This window comes from Helianthus annuus, chromosome 9 (assembly GCF_002127325.2).
Source record: "Helianthus annuus cultivar XRQ/B chromosome 9, HanXRQr2.0-SUNRISE, whole genome shotgun sequence".
In the NCBI taxonomy this organism is placed as follows: domain Eukaryota; kingdom Viridiplantae; phylum Streptophyta; class Magnoliopsida; order Asterales; family Asteraceae; genus Helianthus; species Helianthus annuus.
Genome location: NC_035441.2, coordinates 181,836,461 through 181,852,637, shown reverse-complemented (window position 1 = coordinate 181,852,637; position 16,177 = coordinate 181,836,461). Strand labels below are relative to the sequence as shown.

Genomic DNA, 16,177 nt, shown 5'->3' with positions numbered 1-16,177 from the left:
ATGAAACATAAGGATTTGTATGAGGAAAAACCCTTGATCACTAGTAGATTGCCAGCATAAAAACCTCGGGTGGTGAAAACTATCAACCACAAAGTATATTAGCTAACAAAATCAAATACAACTTCGGAAGTTGATTAAGCTTGGTACAATGTTGAATGTGTGTTTGCTGAGAGAGTTATGTATATTCAGTGCGTGTGTACATATGTGTGTATATTCGTATACATGACTTGACCAACCCCTTTGAAAATAAAGATAATAATAAAGTGCGAAAATTATGCTAGACCCACGTCTTCTCCCCATAACCGTTGTGGAATAAGCACATGCAGCCTTGCAACTACTTCTTAGCGAGATTTCAGCTTAGACTCAGTCCAACACTTAGTGTACGTGCGTATAAACATAAGAAAGTATCAAGAACAATCATTAGTAACCATAGCAAACATTAAGGATCCTTGATCCTCTGAGGTCCCGTATTACACATTAAGGATAATTTATCCAGAATATGCCTTAGGATATGGGATCCACAATAAATAAAACTTAGGCCCTAATTCACAGAAGAACTCGTTAGAAGGTGCTTCGAGGCTGAATTCCCAAAAACATCCTCTGATGCTCAGTATACTATGTTATATCAATAATCATATCCATATAATAATATAATATGATGCATAAGTGCAAATATAGAAGAAAATGTGAAGTGTAGGAGAATAGAGAGGAAGAGAGTGTGATCTATTGAAAAGAAGCTGGGATAATTTTGAAGTATATTCCGCTTATCAATTGGTTCGTATAACCAGTTCAAAATTTTCAATTATTACAACTATAGTTAGATTGTTTCATCGTTCTTTCTGATCACCGTTGGGTGTTTATCCTCACGAAGCACTATAAATTTGAATTTTAGAAATAGAATTAAGAGGATGTGTATTTGCCATTAAAAAAATCTTACTATAAATTTGAATTTTAGAAATAGATTTAAGAGGATGTGTATTCGCCTTTAATAAATTTGAATTTTAGAAATAGATTTAAGAGGATGTGTATTCACCATTAAAAAAATATAAATGTTAAGAGTTATAAAAAAAGTTAATTACGTTTTTCGTCCATGTGGTTTGTCAAAAATCATTATTTCAGTCCATTAGTTTAAAAATTGCGTAAACAGTCCTTGTGGTTTCACTTTCGTAACTATTTCAGTCCAATCACTTAACACCGTCTAATTATTCTGTTAAGTTTTAGTGAAATAACCAAATTGGCCATGTTGACACAACTGGCTATACACAAATTTTAATAAAAAAAACTTTGGTCATAGGATTCGACCTTTGTTTTAGAAAGTAATTGTTAAACCATTGAGCCATGTATTCAGTTTGTAATTAAGCACATACTGTTTTCTTTTTAACATAAAACCCAGCTCGACAACCCTCTCTCTAACCCTTGTTTATTGCCACCATCTTTACTAGGGGTGTGCATGGGTCGGTTTTGACCGAAAACCATAACCATAACCGCGATGTCGGTTATTGGATAACCATAACCATAGCCGATCGGTTATGGTGGTTATGGTTATTCGGTTGATGGTTATAGCGGGTCGGTTATGGGTGGTTAACCGTGTATTTAGCTTAGCTAAAAATAACTTTTTTTTAACAACGAATAAATTGTTATTGCATATTTGTATATATTAGTATATAACATAATATAAAATACATATAATCTATAATATTAATACCAATTATTATCAAATATTCAAATAAAGTGATATGATACATTCTATAAATTTAAATAAACATTCAACCAAATTCAACCAAAACCACAAAATGATATGAAAACCCATAAGTACTAAAAATCTTCAGTAAAAAACATCAAATATGAAAAATATGGTGAAAAGTCCTAAATCCTACAAAGATTTATTACATGTCGGTTCGGTTCGGTTATGGTGGGTATGGAAAAAAATATAACCATAACCGACCCGCTACTTTCGGTTTTCAAAAAAACAATTAACCGACTCACCGGTTTTTTATTTGGTTCGGTTTTTTCGGTTCGGTTTTGTCGGTTAATTTGGTTATGGTTCGGTTAATTCAGTTTTTTTTTGCACACCCCTAATCTTCACACTATGATTAAAATCACAATCATCTCAAATTTGGGCCAGAAACGTAATTAAGTCTATACGAATAAAATAACCCACTAGTGACACCCAACTTACATAACTACATATGCTCTCTGGACGAATTAATCGGAAACAACTGCATTGTAAGAGCATTCTCATTCAAACCACCAAAATCTGTGTGGAGAGTTTTTAAAATATAAGAAGTATAAAAAGTGGTTGTGAGTGGAGGAGAGAGAAATGTTACTGTTCATCTGTATATTTGGGGGGACACTGTTCACCCCTATACTTTTTTAATATATATTGAAAGTGGTTGTGAGTGGAGGAGAGAAAAAATGTAATATATATTGAAAATGAGAGAGAAAAAATATTTGTTTTTAGTGAAAATATATTGATATAGGAGTTGTTTTTTAGTGAAATGTATGTATATTTTTAGTGGATTGGATATGAATGCTCTAATATGTTATAATATATGTTTCCCCTCTTTAAATCTTTAATTGTCTATCTAGTGAGGGTTATTGTTGTAAACCCTAAATTGAAGTTTGAAAAACCCTAGAAACAGAGACTGGGGTTAAGAAGTTCAGGTGAAGAAATAAAAAGGTGGGTTGTGATCTGATGTAGTAGACTGAAGTTGAGAAGGTGATAATTGGTGATTTGTTGTGATAACTTGCACTGATTTCAGCTGCAAGCTAAAGCCCGAGTAAAGAGGGGGGTGTATTTGTGTCTGAAACTAACGATCTAAGTGGGTGTTTGGCTTAGCTTTTTCAAACTCCTTATGACTTTCTCAAAAAGTTTAACAAGTCACAATGGACGACTTATTGACTTTTCTCCTTACATACACTCCTAAACCCAAACATCATTTAATTTTTCAAAAAGTCAATACGTTATAAGTTGGCTAAAATAAGCAATCCCAGAGACCCCCTAACAGTCAAACTAAAACCCTAGGAATGTTTCTGGCCCTAATTTGAGGGTTAGAGAGGGGGTTGCCGGGCTGGGGTTTATGTTAAAAAGAAAACAGCTGCTTTCTAAAACAAAAGTCACAAATTCGAATCCGACCAACGTTTTTTTTTATTAAAATTTGTGTATAGCGAGTTGGGTTAATAAGGGTAATTTGGTCATTTCACCAAACTTAACAGAATAATTAAACAATGTTAAGTGATTGGACTGAAATAGTTACGAAAGTGAAACTACATGAACTATTATTGCAATTTTTAAACTAATGAACTAAAATAATGATTTTTAACAAATTAATGCAGACGAAAAAGATAATTAACTCTTAAAAAAATAATAGAAAAGAACAAAAACGTGGAGATAACAAGGTTAGGTAGGGCTAACATTTAAAAAAGGGAGAGTGGGCGGTGGGGTTGATTAAATGAAGAAGGTGCAAGACAGACATTAGACATCCATCATCCGATAGACTGGCGGCTGTATCACCCAGCACACCACCTGACCTGATTGCTTTCTTTCTTTCTGTTTCGCTAAACCAAACCAAACCCCCCTTCATTTCGGACCCTCAAATTGCTGTATCTGGTAACTTACTTCTTCACCACCTCATTCACTTCATTCTTATGCTAAATCAATAAATCGCACTCTTGTTTTTATTTATTCCAATTCTTTCTTTTACCTAATTCTGATTCATTTTAGATTTGCATTTGCATTTGTGTGCCTTCACTTGGATGACTAATATACGTACGTGTTATACGATTCAAGGTTTTTATCGATCGTAGATGAAAAGTAATTTCTTATTCGTGCCTTTATGCCTGTGATTTGCTTTCATTTGATTTCTTATCTGTTTATCTGCTGGCTTATTTATGCTACTTAAGTTGTTCTTGAGTTTCAGTTGCCATATGTAGTTTTTTTGAAAGAAAATACATATAAGTTTGATATCACAAAGTCAACAATTATGGACTGTCACTCAATCAACCTAATTAAGCTAGAGGATTGATTATACATCATCACTTCGTGTAATGTTGAATTCACCGATTGCACTAGATACCGTAGGTTTTTTTTTCGACGTGTGTGTAACTGGCCGTTCATATTCATAACTCATTCTAGCATATCAAAAAAAAAAAAAGGGTAATGCACGGTACCCCTGACCGCGGAGGGGATAACCCCTCCCAGGCCGCCACCCGACAAGCCTGAGCCTGGCAGTAAATACCCTTGCCGAGCCGACCCTTTGAGGGTACTTTGTTCGCCCCAAGGTTCGAACCCGGTACCTCTTGGTAAGAGGTGGGTGTCGGTGGCCAACTGGGCTACCCCAGCTGGTTTCATTCTAGCATATCTTTGCTAGAATAATGTAAAATGTATGTTAACCTGCAGAAATGAGAAACTGGTTCAACTGACACGTTTAAGTTCTATGGCTAAACACAAACAAAGAAGTTGTTTTTCTTGAATCTTATTTTGTCTTAATGATGTTTTTTACTTCTGTTTTTAAAAGCTTTTGCTGTTTCTGGATATGTTAATATTAGACTATTAGGCTATGCGGTATGGTGACCATCCTCCCTTGGAGGACGATCCGCCACGTAGGCGCCACATCATAGTCCTATAGAGGATGATCCGCCATGGCAAAACACTAGAAATGGGAGGATGATCCTACCCCACTAATTATGGCAATTAATTTTTTTTTTTTTTGCAAAGGAACACATTGAAAAGGGGGTGGGTTTTGTCCTTTTGTGGATCGTCTCCAACTCGACGGAGACGACGAAGCCGCAGGGGGGGGGGTGTGTGGAACGGCGCCGGACCAGAACAAAGCGGGGACGGACCCCATACCTCGCAGCCTTAGTGGATGGATCTTTGGCACTCATAAAACATACATGCAATTGCATGCTTTTTGTGTTCTTTCTAACCACATAATTCAAGATACCTTAAGAAAGCTTTTATTTTGTTTGGCTGCAGCCATGGCTGGGTCGCTAATTCAAGCCGCTTATTTCCCTTCGGTTGACAATGAAAAGAAACTCCATACAAATAAAACTGGAAAGGGCAAAAGAACAGTTAAAATGATGTCATATTCATACGCACCTCCCACGAGAATGAGGACCTTTTCAGGGTTACGTGGGACCAACGCCTTAGATAATATTACAAAAACGGGCCTAGATTTCCATTCTAAAGTTTCTTTAGCAACATCTTTTAAATCAAAAAGGGCTACACGGATCGTACCAAAAGCTATGTTTGAGCGGTTTACAGAGAAGGCTATAAAAGTAATCATGCTTGCACAAGAAGAAGCTCGTCGATTAGGTCACAATTTTGTTGGCACAGAACAAATATTACTAGGGCTTATTGGTGAGGGAACGGGGATTGCAGCTAAGGTTTTAAAGTCAATGGGGATTAGTTTGAAAGACGCACGCGTGGAAGTTGAGAAAATTATCGGTAGGGGTAGTGGATTTGTTGCTGTCGAGATCCCATTTACCCCTCGAGCTAAACGTGTTTTGGAGCTATCATTAGAGGAAGCCCGCCAACTCGGTAAAAATTATTTTATTTTCAATTTTTTTGGGCAGATTTCTATAGTCGGCAGGTGTTTAGTTTCATTATGAAAATATACGCAGGCCATAACTATATTGGATCAGAGCATTTGCTACTTGGCTTGCTTCGAGAGGGTGAAGGTGTTGCAGCCCGTGTTCTGGAAAATTTGGGAGCTGACACTAGTAACATTCGCACTCAGGCAAGCCTGATTTTTTTAAGGAGTAAAATGCCATTTTCGTCCCTGAGGTTTGGCCAGTTTTGCGACTTTCGTTCAAAGGTTTGTTTTTCCGCATCTGGATCCAAAAGGTTTGAAATCTTGCCATTTTCATCCGGCTCGTTAACTCCATCCATTTTTCTCCGTTAAGTCAGGGGTATTTCTGTCTTTTTTGTTAATTTAAAGGGCAATTCGGTCTTTTACTGGGGTATTCGGTCTTTTTTTGTAGAGTGAAAAAGACCAAATCACCCCTTTAAGTTAGACGGAAATACCCCCGACTTAACAAAGAAAAATGGATGGAGTTAACGAGCCGGATGAAAATGACAAGATTTCAAACCTTTTGGATCTGAAAATGCGAAAAAACAAACCTTTGGACTAAAGTCGCAAAACTGCCCGAACCTCAGGGACGAAAATGGCATTTACTCTTTTTAAGTTTAATCCCTTTTTTTTTCCAGTTTTCCTTATTTTTTTATTAAAATTACAAGTAGGTGATTCGAATGGTTGGTGAGAGTGCGGAAGCTGTGGGTGCAGGTGTCGGAGGCGGGACCTCTAACAGCAAGATGCCAACACTGGAAGAATACGGAACAAACTTAACAAAGCTTGCTGAAGAGGTAGTTAATAGTTTGGCGTATGGATATTTTCGAGGTGGATTTTACTTTTTATTATTATATTGGTTCTAAAGCGGGTCGTTTACAGGGTAAGCTGGACCCGGTTGTTGGAAGGCAGGCACAAATCGAACGGGTCACCCAGATTTTGGGCCGTCGAACCAAGAATAACCCGTGCCTTATTGGGGAGCCCGGTGTAGGGAAGACAGCCATTGCAGAAGGTCTTGCTCAAAGAATTGCGAATAGGGATGTTCCGGAAACCATTGAGGGGAAGAAGGTGATAACCCTAGATATGGGTCTTCTTGTTGCTGGCACAAAATACCGTGGGGAATTCGAAGAAAGATTAAAGAAGTTAATGGAAGAAATAAAACAAAGTGATGACATCATTCTTTTTATTGATGAGGTTCACACTTTAATTGGAGCTGGAGCAGCAGAAGGTGCTATTGACGCTGCTAATATATTAAAACCCGCACTTGCCAGAGGTGAATTGCAGGTAACCAATAATATTTTTATTAGAAACTTCCGTTTTGCTCCTTGTGGTTTGGTCACTTTAACGGTTTTGCCCCAAACCTTTAAAAATAGCCATTTTACTACCTGATGTTTTGGTTTTGTTGCCAGTTTGCTCCCTGCGGGGAGCAAAATGGAGCAAAATGGAAAAACAAACAATTTGGATGGAGTTAGAGGCGGGGAGCAAACTGGCAAAAAAACCGAAACATCAGGGAGTAAAATGGCTATTTTTAAAGGTTTGGAGCAAAACCGTTAAAGTGACCAAACCACAGGGAGCAAAACGGAAGTTTACTCTTTTTATTATTTTAAAGTTAGAGTAAACTTTCGTTTTGCTCCCTGTGGTTTGGTCACTTTAACGGTTTTGCCCCAAACCTTTAAAAATAGCCATTTTACTCCCTGATGTTTTGGTTTTGTTGCCAGTTTGCTCCCTACGGGGAGCAAAATGGAAAAACAAACAATTTGGATGGAGTTAGAGGCGGGGAGCAAACTGGCAAAAAAACCGAAACATCAGGGAGTAAAATGGCTATTTTTAAAGGTTTGGAGCAAAACTGTTAAAGTGACCAAACCACAGGGAGCAAAACGGAAGTTTACTCTTTTTATTATTTTAAAGTTAGAGTAAACTTTCGTTTTGCTCCCTGTGGTTTGGTCACTTTAACGGTTTTGCCCCAAACCTTTAAAAATAGCCATTTTACTCCCTGATGTTTTGGTTTTGTTTCCAGTTTGCTCCCTACGGGGAGCAAAATGGAAAAACAAACAATTTGGATGGAGTTAGAGGCGGGGAGCAAACTGGCAAAAAAACCGAAACATCAGGGAGTAAAATGGCTATTTTTAAAGGTTTGGAGCAAAACCGTTAAAGTGACCAAACCACAGGGAGCAAAACGGAAGTTTACTCTTTTTATTATTTTAAAGTTATTTAGTTTATCTATTTTTATTTGATGCATCTTGCATGGCAGTGTATTGGGGCGACAACACTTGATGAATACCGAAAACATATTGAAAAAGATCCAGCGTTAGAGAGACGGTTCCAGCCCGTTAAGGTTCCCGAGCCTTCTGTCGATGAAGCAATTCAAATTTTGAGGGGACTTAGAGAACGATACGAAATTCATCATAAGCTTCGGTACACTGATGATGCTGTCGTTGCTGCTGCTGAGTTGTCACACCAGTACATAAGGTAATATTTATATCTATATTATACCATATTCATGTATTTTGTTCAATGGTTGATTGGTTTTTTACTTTTTTATATGGTGCAGTGACCGTTTTCTTCCTGATAAAGCAATTGATCTGATTGATGAAGCTGGATCTCGTGTTAGACTTCGCCATGCACAGGTACATTTATAAGTAAACCGTTCGAAACCGTCACATCTATCTATAATTGATATTCCGTCAATTAATTCGGATAAATTTCGTTAGCTACCTGAGGAAGCTAAAGAGCTTGAGAAAGAGCTTCGACAGATTACAAAAGAGAAAAACGAAGCTGTTCGTGGTCAGGACTTTGAGAAGGTAATTCTTTTCTTCATTAATATATATCATTTGGACGAATATGAAACCTACGTGAGGTATGTTTGTGTTCGTTCGTTTAACTTTGACCGAACACGAACGTATAATTGAACACATTTTTTGTTTATGTTCGTTTATTAAGAAAATGGGCATGTTCGTGTTCGTTTATGTTCGCTCATTTAAAACCTAAACGAACAGTTCGCGAACAACGTAAATGAACGTAAACAAATAAACTTAAATGAATATAATATAACAAACAATAAACAACACAAATGAACATTATTGAAGAATATAAATGAACACAAACGAACATAATTTACGAAAGAAAAATGTAATGAAGTAATTTTTATATAAATTAGTGATTAATTACGATAAGTTCCACTGAAAACCCCATTTTTATTACTAGAAATCCCAATTACCAATTAGTTATATTATATATACGTATGTATTTAAATTGAAATAAACATAAACGAACCAACATAAACAAATGTAAATAAACGAACACAAATGAACGAACATAAACCGTGTGTTCATGTTCGTTCGTGAACAAAAAATTGTGTTCATGTTCGTTCGTTTGTTAAATAAACGGACATAAACGAACTTCCCGCCGAACAAGTTTACGAACAGTTCATGAACGTTCGGTTCATTTACAGGCCTAAATGTTTGGCTTCAGTTTTTTCCAATTTTGACTTGACTTTTTTGTACAGGCGGGGGAGCTAAGAGATAGAGAAATGGATCTCAAGACTCAAATATCAGCTCTAATTGACAAAAACAAGGAGATGAGTAAAGCCGAGAGTGAAGCGGGTGACGAGGGTCCCACTGTCACAGAAGCCGATATCCAACATATTGTCGCCACATGGACTGGAATACCTGTAGAGAAAGTCAGCAGTGATGAGTCAGACCGTCTTCTCAAAATGGAGGACACCCTCCACACACGAATCATCGGTCAAGACGAAGCAGTCAAAGCCATAAGCCGAGCCATCCGCCGAGCCCGTGTTGGTCTCAAGAACCCTAACCGCCCTATAGCCAGCTTCATATTTTCCGGACCCACAGGTGTCGGGAAATCCGAGCTTGCGAAATCATTAGCCACCTACTACTTCGGTTCAGAAGAGGCCATGATCCGGCTCGACATGAGTGAGTTCATGGAACGGCACACCGTCTCGAAGCTAATTGGTTCACCACCCGGGTACGTCGGCTACACCGAAGGCGGTCAGTTGACCGAGGCGGTCCGCCGACGCCCTTACACCCTGGTCCTTTTTGACGAAATCGAGAAGGCTCACCCCGATGTGTTCAACATGATGCTTCAGATTCTTGAAGACGGACGGTTGACCGACAGCAAAGGACGAACGGTTGACTTTAAGAACACACTTTTAATCATGACATCAAATGTAGGAAGCAATGTGATCGAAAAGGGTGGAAGAAGAATAGGGTTCGATCTCGACTACGATGAGAAAGACAGCAGTTACAACAGAATCAAAAGTTTAGTTACGGAAGAACTTAAACAATATTTCCGGCCGGAATTTCTGAACCGATTGGATGAAATGATCGTGTTCAGACAGTTGACTAAACTGGAAGTCAAAGAAATAGCTGACATAATGTTGAAGGAAGTATTTGAGAGGTTAAAAGGTAAAGAAATAGAACTTCAGGTGACAGAGAGATTCAGGGATAGGGTGGTAGAAGAAGGTTATAACCCTAGTTATGGTGCAAGGCCATTAAGGAGAGCTATAATGAGGCTTTTGGAGGATAGCATGGCTGAAAAGATGCTTGCACGCGAGATTAAGGAGGGCGATTCGGTAATTGTGGATGTTGATTCAGATGGTAATGTGACAGTTCTTAACGGTAGCGCTGGAGCTCCACCAGAGGTGTTACCCGAACCGATTGCAGTGTAGTAGAGGAGGTTAGTTTTAGACATTTTACATTGCATATCTTGGGGGGGGGGGGATCTGCTTTTTTATAGTCCTGTGAACGGTTTCTTGTATTTTTTTTATGTTTCAGTTGAAGCGAGTTGAATTAGGTTTACATTCCGAGGCTTGTATATATTTACCAAATGTGCAAGATTTTGAAAGTGAGTTCTAATTTAACGCTTTTTGTTGGAATAATTGCGCTAGTAGAGAACATGTTCAAACAAATTAAGCACTTGTCACTGTGTGACTCGATTTAACGAGAGAGGGGTGCTTATGTGGTTACATATGTATCGATGTCACTGTTTTCAGGGCCGGTCGGCCTAGGAACTGACCTCATAATCGAGCCGATCGAGTTAATATGAATCCCCTCTAGTTGACAGGGCTAATGATCCATCTGACAAGTTGAACCGGCGAACCAAAATGGGTGGTTGAAACGTCATATTTTGTTTACATTGCAAAGTCGAATAAAATTAGTACATGCGTGCATGTATGTATGTTTTTCAAACCCGTTGACCGGTCATGTTATGACTTATGAAGACAATGATCGCAATTAAATCAATATGTAGAAGCGTTTATGAGATTCCGATTGGTTCAGTATTAACCCAACTGTTTGTAGAACTCCCTGTGAGCTATTTCCATTTTAGCTAAAAATGTTCTTTACAAAACAGCAGAAAGGGAAAGGATTTTCAATTTTTTTTCCGTTTACATTATCCGGATTACCAAACGATGGGTTTATACAACATTCAATTCACGAATCTTCGATAAATCAATCACTGGAATGAGATTGCCTCTGGGTAATATTTAGGGCCTCTAAAACCTTTTGTATCTCCATAGTCATGGCACTGTCTACACTCCCAGACGACAGTTTCTTATGCGCTTTCTGCAAGTGAAGCTTTAACGAGCTGCTGCTTAAGCCTGCGTTCTTCCCGCATATCGGGCACACCTTCATTGACGGCTTTTTTTGTTGCCAATTCATCGAAACCTTTCCATATAACTTCTCGTCTAATTCCATAAGTACCCTTGCAAAACCGTCATTCGGTTGCGCTCGCCTATGAACTCTTCTTAGGCTATTCCATGCTTTCAGTAATGTGTAGTTCCTTCACAAAAGTCAAAATAACCACAAGCTTAAATGATGAATGATTACAATAATCATAGGGAGTGTTTGGATGCGCGTTTTGGAAGTGATCTTAACAATGTTGAAAAAATAGAATTAGATAATCAGCTATAAGAAGACAGGTTGCGGAAAATAATGATTTGATTGTTTGACAAATTATGATTATTGAGAATTCAAGCAGTTTCGAAACAGGTATTTAAACACCCTAATTAGTACATAAATATTAGATTTAAAGGTCGGTTCCAACCACCTTTCTGATTTGACAAAAGTCCCCTCAAACTTTTCTTAATTGACAAAAACCAACTTTTTAACTTGACAAAAATGACCCTCCTACTTTCTAACTTGACAAAAAAGGCCCCCATATTTTCTAACTTTTCTTTAACCATCAAACTTTTAATATGTAACCCATTCTACCCCCAGACTTTGCTATAATGTCAAAGGTAACCCTCTAACTTTGTAAATGTCACTTTGACCCCCTCAAATTTCTAAAGTTTTTAGCTTACCCTAAAACTGATGTCTTACGTTTTTATTTTTACGGATGTGTCGGCATAAATTCAAGTTCGTTTACGCTTTAACGCAATTTTTGTTTGGAAACGAATCGGGTCAGTTATAAAATGTTTTTTTATGTACGTTTTGACGTAACTTTTGTTTGGGAACAAATTGGGTCAAATGTAAAACACTTTGATTCGGTGGTATAAATTTGAGTTATCATACATTCTGACGTAAATTTAATCCGGAAACGAGTCTGGTCGATTGTAGTCTATACATAACCATTTTGCGTACGGGTCCGCCGCAACGCACGGCGAGTAACAAAACTAGTTAGTACTAATAGGCTGTATTAATCAAACTTGAAATGACTTACTTCCTCATCATTAAGTAAGCAAGAACAACTGTCGCACTCCTGCTTCTACCTTCAAAGCAATGAACGAGAACCTTGCCACCTTTTTGTTCAACAGCATCTATAAATTGATGCGCTTCCTCAAAAATTTCACTGATGTTTGAATCTTCTTCATCATCAATCTGCTCATCAAAACGAGTTATGAGTGAACACTCTAAATTACTATACACACTTAGAAAAGAATATATCACTTACACAAAAGTTCCGATACTCAAATAAGTCTGGCCGTTGAGAATCAGCCTGTCCTATTTCATTAGAGCACAAGCACAATATATGTGTAATCCCAATATGTTGCAGTGTGTAAACAGATCTTGCAGCTAACGCCCCACCGATGAATAAGCTACTTGTAATTAACGTTGGTTTCTCTGTATTTCCAGCATCAGATATTAATGATATCCTCTCAAGGATATGTTCAAGCCTAAGCTGTAAGTTGAAGAAACAAACATAGCTAAATTAACTGAAAGCTTGCTAAAAAGAAGTTGATGTTTCAGTAGTTTGGTCGAATAACGACTTACCTTTAATTCATAAGCATCAACAACAGAATTACTCTCATTGCTCTCGAAAAACCCTGAATTGAAATTATTCTCTTGACATAGCTTTACTGCTTCGTTCTTTATTAATTCGTTCCATTGCTCTAGTTCTTTGTTTAGTTCAGCATCCACCTGAGAAAATTCAATGGTAAACAATTAGTGCCAAATATGATTAGAGCAATTATATTACGAGATTAACCCGTTCGAAATGAAACATAGATTTTTAACTTGTTGATCAAAGAGTAAAATGTCATTTTCGTCCCTGAGGTTTGGCCAGTTTTGCGACTTTCGTCCAAACGTTTGTTTTTCCGCATCTGGATCCAAAAGGTTTGCAATCTTGCCATTTTCATCCGGCTCGTTAGCTCCATCCATTTTTCTCCGTTAAGTCAGAGGTATTTTAGTCTTTTTTGCCAACTTAAAGGGCAAATCCGTCTTTTTCGTTTTATGTAAAAAGACGGAAATACCCCTGACTTAACGGAGAAAAATGGATAGAGTTAACGAGCTGGATGAAAACGTAAAGATTTCAAACCTTTTGGATCCAAATGCGGAAAAATAAACCTTTGGACGAAAGTTGCAAAACTGGCCAAACCTCTACGACGAAAATGGCATTTTACTCTTGATAAAAAGAGAAAGACCTTAGCGAATTTGTGGAAATCACGCATTTTTGAGTTGATACGTAACGGTTCCGAGTATGCCTTATTAGACTTTCCGTGTGATATCGGAGAAATCGAATCCAAATTCTCTTTGATTCCCGAAGATGCTTTCTGAGCTGTTTTCTGCAACTCCTTATCGTTTGAATCCGAATGGATCTCGTGACCTTGTGGGGAAACACAAGGAGCCGAATGTGATGGTGACTCAAGTATCATATCATCTTTATCAAAATCTGCACTCGATGTTTTATCTATAATACTCATAAAACTCCTTAACAAACTATCCAACTTTTGGTGAAGTGTGAGTAAAAAGATATGAAAACCCTGTAAATCCATCAGGGCGGCACGAAACCCGCTTCTGAATTCATGGATGACTGCGGTCATATCTTTAATAAAAGGCGAATTACTGTCGGAAGTTTCCGGAACTGCTTCTGGAGAAAATCCTAATTTCCCATTAGTTATTTCGTGTAATAAATTTGATGCATACTCGGGACTGTTGATAAGGAGTTCCACAAGTTTCGGATAGTTTTCTTGATCGTGTGTACGTTTGCCAGCTGGCGGTCGGCGTGGGACACCAGAGTCGATAGCCACTATATCAAAATCAGTTATTATTGGATCAACTGTAACCTGTCTTTTGAGAGGTTTTTCACCAGAGATATCAGAAAGACTAGCGCTTTTTGATAATATATTTGAATCATCAGTGCTCATTCTGCTATCTACTGAAGTTGATCTTCTTTCTTTCTGTAGTGCCCGAAGTACCCTTGGTCTATATCTATTAATAGCAGAATCAAAAGCTTCTTCTAATGCATCCCTATTTGCAGTCGCCATTTTGTCTGCTAATAATAAATTTGCAGAATTACCTCGCCACCTCAGATAACGACACGGAAGCCGATCTTCATTTCTGATTACAAGATCCAACATCAAGATTCTGCCAAGGGCAGCCGATGTCTTTTCTGCAGCTTCTTGCGTATTAAACGCACTCGAGTTTTCCAACAGCGGAGATCCATGCACATAACTGCAAAAGGGGAATTCTTCTAAACAATGATAGATGATAGGAAATTAAAAAAAAAAAAAAAAACAATATAATACAGTAGGAAAATGTACTTCATGAGACAAAGGCATCGGCTGAGCTCAAGGGCTTCTAGAAGTTCTGAGCAAGTAACTTCACCAATTTCATCTCCATCAGAAACTGCAGCCTCTTTTGCTTTTTCTGCAGCTTCTTTGATTTTTAACCACTCGGGACTACAATTGTGAATGACTCTAGCCTGAAAAAGTTACAAAACAGTAAGAATTTACAATGTTTGCAGGGATAATAAATCTGGTGAAAAGAAAGTTGGAAGGTGTAATAACTTGTGGAGTTCTGACACCTAGCCATTTTGCTAACTCATAGCCAAGTCGTTCCGCCTGTGTAGCTATTCTAGAAGATGCTATTTTGATAACAGCTGCTGCTTCTTTAGGGACAAATTCGCCGCTTTCATTATGGTTAAATAGCGCAAAGAATACAACTCCCCCCGAATTCACCGTTACCTGCACTTGACACAAAACAATAATACTAAATCTTCAGATCCAAATTTTAAATCACAAGTGAAATAAGCAATTCACTAGTTACCTCTAATGCTTTATTCATATCATCCTCGGAATTTTCATTGCTGCTGCTGTGTTCAGTGTGATGAAGTGAAGAAAGCATGTTCCAAGAAAAGGCGCTTGACCTGATATTCAACATAGCAGCCTTACCAAGTCTTTCCCACAAACTGATTTCCGCAACTTGCTCGAAAGGAGTAGAATTTTTTAAATCCGAGCTTGAATCCCCTGCACTGAATTGCAACAACCAACCACAATAACAAAATCAACCACACAAGAAACCTCAGCCTTTGTATAGTAATCAATCAAATACAAGGCAATAGACGAGGAAATGCGAAATGACCTCAAGAGCATGCTATCGAGTCTCTGAGGCCGGTGAGGGAATCCAGACGACTTATACTTTCCACTTCTCTTTCTAACTAACTCCAACCATTGAGTGAACCGAAAAGCCGGTCCTGATGCTATATCACCTAACATGTACAATACCTGCACCGGCCCGATCAATAGCACTTAATCAATTTAATCAGTATATCATACACACAAACACAACATAATAATTATTTAGGGCATGAATTCATGACACATTTTCAAACAAAACAAACTCCAACAGAAAAACGGTTACAGAATAACGGAAAAGGAGTAAGGGAACAAACACGAGATGCAACGGTAAGAGGCAGAGGAGCATCAATATCGTCAGATCCCAAATCATACTCCTTATACTTATCGTCATCCTCTTTCTGCATATTTATATATGTAAATTAAATGTAAAACTAGAGGTACGGTGCAATGCAAACCCTAGATCGAGCGTAATCACACGCAAATGAATAGAAAATGAAAAGTGAAATAGGAAAAGAGATTGAAATGATTGCCTGAAGAGAGAGAGCATCTTTGGTGTCAGTGGCCGCCATCATTGATCTGAATTAAAGTTGTTTCAGACCTTTTTATGCGTTTTTTTTCTTTTTTTACCGATTTCCACTACTTTCGGATCCCCGGAGAGGCACAGGAAGGCCGGAAACGGTTGTTGTCGGTTTATCACCGTCAGGGGTGCCACCTCCTAAAAGTTGATGACAACTAAACAATATATTATTATTTAAAATTTGGAAATGGATAGTTAAATGTTACCTGTATAACTTAA

At 37.9% G+C, this 16,177-nt stretch overlaps 2 protein-coding genes across 4 annotated transcripts; one reads left to right on the top strand and one right to left on the bottom strand.

Annotated features, from left to right (window-relative positions):
• The first annotated feature begins 3,425 nt into the window (after nucleotides 1-3,425).
• LOC110879981 (ATP-dependent Clp protease ATP-binding subunit ClpA homolog CD4B, chloroplastic) lies at nucleotides 3,426-10,464 on the top strand. Of its 3 annotated transcripts, XM_035977954.1 has the most exons (11): nucleotides 3,457-3,610; nucleotides 3,725-3,814; nucleotides 4,976-5,539; nucleotides 5,623-5,738; nucleotides 6,242-6,364; nucleotides 6,450-6,851; nucleotides 7,819-8,036; nucleotides 8,119-8,194; nucleotides 8,279-8,368; nucleotides 9,073-10,262; nucleotides 10,361-10,464. In XM_035977954.1, exons 2-10 carry the CDS (start codon nucleotides 3,808-3,810, stop codon nucleotides 10,252-10,254), a joined length of 2,778 nt encoding a protein of 925 aa, XP_035833847.1. In that variant the 5' UTR covers nucleotides 3,457-3,610; nucleotides 3,725-3,807; the 3' UTR covers nucleotides 10,255-10,262; nucleotides 10,361-10,464. The 3 variants fall into 3 exon arrangements, with proteins under 3 accessions (XP_021984227.1, XP_035833847.1, XP_035833846.1); XM_035977953.1 differs by having other exon boundaries at nucleotides 9,073-10,464; XM_022128535.2 differs by lacking the exon at nucleotides 3,725-3,814 and having other exon boundaries at nucleotides 3,426-3,610; nucleotides 9,073-10,464.
• A 391-nt stretch (nucleotides 10,465-10,855) lies between these two features.
• LOC110879982 (dual specificity protein phosphatase PHS1) lies at nucleotides 10,856-16,097 on the bottom strand. The gene is made up of 11 exons (XM_022128537.2): nucleotides 15,912-16,097; nucleotides 15,696-15,779; nucleotides 15,386-15,528; nucleotides 15,071-15,275; nucleotides 14,812-14,988; nucleotides 14,566-14,726; nucleotides 13,447-14,476; nucleotides 12,797-12,943; nucleotides 12,477-12,704; nucleotides 12,246-12,403; nucleotides 10,856-11,366 (listed from the first exon to the last, which is right to left on the bottom strand). Exons 1-11 carry the CDS (start codon nucleotides 15,951-15,953, stop codon nucleotides 11,036-11,038), a joined length of 2,706 nt encoding a protein of 901 aa, XP_021984229.1. The 5' UTR covers nucleotides 15,954-16,097; the 3' UTR covers nucleotides 10,856-11,035.
• Nucleotides 16,098-16,177: the final 80 nt, after the last annotated feature.